Here is a 6,083-nt window from a genome sequence, read left to right as displayed (position 1 = left end):
TAAGCACAAAGGGTTGTTTTGTAGGGACAAATAGGCACCAAACAGGGAAGCCCCGGAGGAGGAAGGCTCAGAGCCTGGGATTGGTGGGGGGACACTGAAGAGAGATCAGAGGCAGAAGGTGTGGGCGGGCGGGGAGAATGTTTGGATGCTAAAGAAGTAACAGGCTTTAGTGAGCAAGGAGAGCCTGTGACAGGGAGCAGCTTAGACTCAGAGGCTGAAGCAGAGGCGGGGAGGGCAAGAGGCTGCAGGAGAATCCCAGAAGTATGACTCTCCTGCTGTGGCAAGTTCCCCTTCCTGCTTGTCTCCAAGGTCACACAGGACAATGAACAGGGCTGAACAGAGATTGCAGGTGGGCCGCTACAGTTTGAGGATGCTTGGACAATGTCTGGTAAGAGGAGGAAACTGGCTGGATGACGAGAAGCGGCAGGAGGCACCAGCTGGCAAACCCCCTAGGGAAGCCTCAGAGGAGGAAGGTTCAGGGCACCGGGAATGGTGGTGGGACACTGAGGACAGGTCAGAAAATGAAGGAATGGTTGGCTGCTTAAAAAAAAAAAAAGCAACAGGCATGAGCGAGAGGGAAGAGCCAAGGGCAGAAAGCAGTTCAGACTCAGCACATGAAGCTTCTCAGGAGCTTGCTAATTCGACTCCCCCCCCCCCCTTTCTCCAAGAACATGCATGTGGCTGAACAATGAGCAAGAGTTCACTCTTGCCTTAGTGTATGCCAACGTGGGCAACCTCCGGAAGAGGAGGTGATCTTAGGGGGAAATGGGAAACAGGAACCTGTCAGTCCTGGCAACTGTGCTATGGAAGCTGGCCCTGCCTTGAGGCTTCTCTGCGTTGTTTGCTGTTTTCTTGAATAAAGAATTAAACTTCCTGCTCCTCTCTGCGTTTGAGTGCTGAGCTGCATCTGACAGATTGTCAGCATTGGGGAGAAGGAAAACTGCTGTTGAGCCTTAACAACCTTCGGACTTTGTTCAACGCGAGCTTTAAATCTGCCTTTTGGCACTCTTTCTCCCTCACCTATGTTGATGCTTGACAACCTGCTAACAATTGATCTTACAATGACTGCTTACCACCAGCAACAGCAGCTAAGAGTTAAGTGCAGACAGCAGCTTAGGCACATGGAGCACATCTTGGAACAAGACCCATTTTTAGGAGACAGAAAACCAGGAGAGAGAGAAAAAAATCCACTGGTTTTATTGGCATGAGGTGCTACACCACCTCCTAGGCACTGGGCTAGAGGGCACCTTATGTGCTACATGAGACACAGACCAAGTTAGGAACACACAAGAGGGTGTCGTGGCTGCACCCAGCCTTCCTGGAGTCAACTCAGCTGTGCAGCGTAAAAGACATCAGCGCAAGGATAGCAATGGCAACTCAAAAGCAGAAACACTGGAGTGCCTGCTCCACTTAGTGTCTGCACCTTCCACCACTCCTCCCCAGAGCCTGCTGAGGAAACCTTGCTGTCCTTCGGAGTTAAGGGCCAGACCCACGCAGCCCAATGAGCATGGCAAGAACGCAGGTGGAGCTGTGTCTTGGGCTGTATGGCGGCTTCACTGCTGCGTTCGTCTCCCAGGCTCAACTTTGCGTGTCATCGCTCGCCCTTTTACCGGCAGCCTTAATAGCGGTGCAGTAGAACGTGAGCTGTCAATATAGCACTATCGATATCCGTTATACATGGCGAGTTTACGGAGTAGCACAAGCAAAGAGGGAGGAAAGGGGAGGGGAGGCCTGTGCCCCAGAGAGCTTACAATCTAAAGTTCAACAGCGGGACAGACAATGAAAGGGGAGGGTGCTGAATGGAGCGTTCCGGTTGGCCATCGCTCCGCCGCTTCAACCTGAGCACGGCGCAGCCCATATTCTCTCCATGTTCCTTTGGAGTTGGAAGGCTACGCGCAATGAAGAAGCCATGGCTGGGAAGCAGGAGACCTTCTGCGCCTGCTGTGGCACTGAGAAAGTAGTAGATCTTGCTTCGGCTGGCTTGGTGCGCTGCGAAGGCGCTTCGCCTGTGCCCTGCTGACAGTGCCGGGCTGGCCCAGTCTCTGAGCTACTACTCTATGCTTTGCAAAGATGAAATGAGCTACTTGGAGAACAGCAAAGGGAAAGGTCACTGCTGCAGGGCGCCGCGCCAGCAACGGAGCACATGCTCTCCTCCCTGCTCCCTTGTACGCATGTCCCGTCACCGTCGTCGTCAGGCACTTTAGTCCTCTCGGCTTGTATTGGCAGAAGAAATCTCTCTACCGGCAAGCATCACTCAGACGCCTTCCTGAAGGCACAGGGCCTCCACGGCGCTGCTGGGACCCTGGGCCACCCCTCCAATCACAAAGAGCAGGTTGGCAGCCTCCAAGCTGGAACAGGAGCAGCGGCCGGTGGGCATGGGCGGCAAGGGCTCCCATTTCTTCCTCGCCAAGTTAAATCCTTCCACGGATCCAAGAGCACTTGACTGGTTCCCTGCAAAGGGGGTAGAGAGAGAGGCGGATCCATGAGCCAAGCGGTAGTTGGTGTCAGCAATTGCAAAAAATAAAAAACCTGGCATATCTACTGATTTCACTAGTACAACAGTACACTATGGCTGAGCCAAGCTCCAAGGCAAGCATCTCCCATGAACAGCAATGGCACATCCTGCTGCAGCAGGAACGAAAGGTTTCGTTTACAGGCCAAGGGATGTTTATGAAAGGCAGGGATTTAGAAATCAAACTGACGCCTGAAACAGTGCAAGCAGATCCTGGCATGCTTTCTCACAGCAGGCCTCTTTGCCAGCATCCCAGGACTGCCAGCTACACCAAGAGGGTGTGAATGAAAGCCAGAGACCCAATGCTGAAAGCATTCAGATGACACATTTTTAGGTAATTGCTCCCTCTAACTCTCATTCATTTCAAAGACAACCTTGTTGGAGTTTTGCAGTTTAACTTTTATGCCTTCTTTATTATTGTGTTTTGTGAGGACATCTAGGGTAGTGTTTAAGAAAGGCAAGAAAGTTGACAGAAAGAGGAGGTTTCTGCAGAAAACAGAGGTCGCTAAAGGCACTCTCTCCCCATGCTCAGTCTCAGTGACATGTAGCAAAGCATTTAGCCCAGAGATGGGGAATCTTTGGCCCTCCCATTGTCAAGGGATGATGGGATTTGTAGTCCAACAACATCTGGAAGGCAATATTTCCCATCCTTGAAACGGACCCTAAGGCATCGTGCAGCATGTATTTCCACTGAGAAAATGGCATGCAAAACTTACCTGTATCTAAGAAGATGAGTGAATCAGTGGCTGCCCTGATAGTTTGTGCAAGAGGTGGAGGATGAGCAAACTGCAACAATGCAGAGGAAAGACCTACAAGATTCAGTGCTGAAGGAAGGGAAGGCTCAACCCCCTGTATTTTCTCCTACTGTAATGCCTGTCCCACTCATTCATGTTAGGTAGCAACATGGCCCCCCCAACACATCCTTCCAAAGGCGTTTGGTTCTAGATATGTGTTCCTGACACAAATTGCAAAAATGGAAAACTGCCACCTTCTCCCTCACTTTGATTCTATCTACCAAAAGGCAGTTATCCTCTGTTTAGGGACAACTCAATTCCTGTTCATGTAATGGGCTAGTTCGCACATCACAGTAAGCCAAACTGAACTGCTCACATTGTTCCCATTTTGCCCTGCCCGGCCTGGAACAAAGAGCAACCAACCACAAGCCTTGGCTTAGTGTGACATGTGAACCAGTGCTCATGCGGTGTGCTCTATCACTTGTGCGCTGTTTGTTCCCGGTGAGCTGTGGCTTACGGCTGACCATGGTATGTGAAATGGGTTGGGCCAACTGCTGCCAAAATGGTAGCTTGCAGGGGAGGGAATATCTGAAAACGCTGTGCACACTGATGTAGTTGTACGAGAACTGCATTAGCCTTGATGTTCAGAAACAGAGTCAATACCCTGGTTTCCAGATGCAGGGGAAGCCATTTCTATAGCTTCCCTGGTTGGTGGAAGCAATAAACCTCTGAATGCTATTTGATGGGAATTATAAGCCTTGCACTCAAGTCCTGCTTCTGAGTGACTGATTCCAAAATGCTTGGATTGGTCACTGTGAGAACAGGAAGTTGTATTAGATAGGACACTTGCCTACTCCATCAGGCTGTTCTTATCTTCTCATAGTGCATAGAATAAGGGACTGTTGCAGGCTAATCCAGAACAGGAATGCAGAAAGAGAGAGAGCTGAACAACGAGGCAGAAAGGAGCAACTTCACAAATCAGATCCACGTCTCTCGGCAGGTAAGGGAAGATGACACACTTGAAAGAGATGGTGTAGGTCTACTTGTTTTAAGGAGTTGCATTCCATCCGACAAGCCCTCAAGCCCAGGGGCTTGATCTCACATGCAATCCAACATATCCCCAGCTTGGAACAAATTCTTGTGCATCTCCATCTTCCGCACACCTCAAGAGCACAGAAGTGGCCCATCTGCCACACTTACCAAGCCCCCCTGCTGCTACCACGCGGCCACCCAAGCGTCCAGCCACGAAGTCAGCCCTCTTGTCCCTCATGCGGATGGCGCGGCTCAGTCGATTCCAGGACCCTGGATGGGAGATGGCGGAGAGGAAGAACTCAGCTCACTGTGGAGGGAGAGGAACTAAGACTAAAGGGGAGGACAAGAACCTATGAATGCCAAGATGGATCTTGACTAAAGGGCTATAATTTGGGTATTTACCTCTCTTGACATGGACAAGAGATGACTCGCAATCCTTATCTACCCATCTTAAAGGTAAAGGGACCCCTGACCATTAGGTCCAGTCGTGGCCGACTCTGGGGTTGTGGTGCTCATCTCGCTTTATTGGCCAAGGGAGCCGGCATACAGCTTCCGGGTCATGTGGCCAGCATGACTAAGCCGCTTCTGGCAAACCAGAGCAGCGCATGGAAGTGCCGTTTACCTTCCCACCGGAGTGGTACCTATTTATCTACTTGCACTGTGACATGCTTTCGAACTGCTAGGTTGACAGGAGCAGGGACCGAGCAACAGAAGGACACATCGTTGCGGGGATTCAAACCGCCGACCTTCTGATCGACAAGTCCTAGGCTCTGTGGTTTAACCCACAGCACCACCCGTCTCCCATCCACCCATCTTAAGCAGGGGCAGTTAATCTCAGGGAGCTCAGTTCCCTGTCTTCACTCACTCTGTGGTGAAATGTGATGCTGGATGATAGCCAGGGAAGGCCTTATGTCAGAGCTCATCAGCCTTTGGTGCCCAGATGTTATTGACCTGCAGTTCCCATCATCTTCAGCCATCTTAGCCTTCATACAAAGGGAAGTCTATTGCAAAGATGTTTTCAGCCAGGGGTGATGGGAGCTGCAGACCAACAACATGGAGAGGACCAGAGTTCAAGAAGGCTGTCTTATATGGTATTGCCTGGGAAGTGAAAGTGTGACTAGGGCTGAAGCACAAGGAGTTGCTGAGTTGCTTAAGGCTGTTGTGCCATCACTTTCAGGCAAGAGTTGCTGTCAATCGACCGCAGTCCCTGCTTTAAACCCACTTTCCTTCAAACAGGCACAGCATGACTCCAGCTCACCCTCCTCCAAGTCAAACATCTCCACAGTGTTGACAAAGTGGGGCCGGGAGTAGAAGTTGTGGGGTCCCGGCTGCTGCAGCCCTCCCAGGCTGAAAAAGCAGCTGTCCAACATGGCACAGCTGGCAAAGGCACGCCGGCTGGGCACACTCGGGTAGCGGGTCCAGCTCCTCACTTCCAGATCCAGGGCTTCAAAGGCCGTTACGGGCAGCTTGCCTTGCCTTCCTCCTGTGGGAAAAGGAAACGCCAAAATACTAGTTCGGCCACCCGTATTGGTTCCAAAGGGCAGTGGCTGAGGATTCTGGGGACTAACAGAGCAACCAACACCATGTCTACTCGGATGTCAGTTCTGTCGGATTCAAGAGGGGTTACTTTTCAGGTAAGCGGGGTTACTCAGCCTCTCCACCTAACAGCTGATGTGCTTTCCTGTGTATCCTCCAAACTCCTGCTGGCCTCAGAGCTTCAATTCTAGTTGTGGATATTTTTGGATACAGTATTTTTGGTATGGATTGAAGAGAAAGCAGCAGAGAGGGCGTTTAGAGGGTGCTCC

The 6,083-nt window shown here is 51.2% G+C and overlaps 1 protein-coding gene across 3 annotated transcripts in view; it reads right to left on the bottom strand.

Annotated features, from left to right (window-relative positions):
- Window positions 1–1,174: 1,174 nt before the first annotated feature.
- Window positions 1,175–6,083, bottom strand: part of KLHDC8B (kelch domain containing 8B) — a 42,313-nt gene continuing 37,404 nt past the window's right edge. For all 3 annotated transcript variants that reach the window (XM_083725023.1, XM_083725024.1, XM_083725025.1), the window contains exons 5-7: window positions 5,537–5,761; window positions 4,447–4,548; window positions 1,175–2,451 (exon numbers count right to left, since the gene is read on the bottom strand). In XM_083725023.1, coding sequence (XP_083581149.1) covers window positions 2,255–2,451; window positions 4,447–4,548; window positions 5,537–5,761 — 524 coding nt within the window. In that variant the 3' untranslated portion in view covers window positions 1,175–2,254. The remainder of the gene's footprint in view (window positions 2,452–4,446; window positions 4,549–5,536; window positions 5,762–6,083) is intronic.

The sequence above is a fragment of the Podarcis gaigeae genome, assembly GCF_964106915.1.
Source record: "Podarcis gaigeae genome assembly, chromosome: 2".
NCBI classification, from domain to species: domain Eukaryota; kingdom Metazoa; phylum Chordata; class Lepidosauria; order Squamata; family Lacertidae; genus Podarcis; species Podarcis gaigeae.
Note: the sequence above shows the minus strand (reverse complement) of the source record. Positions and strands in the feature narration are given on the sequence as shown.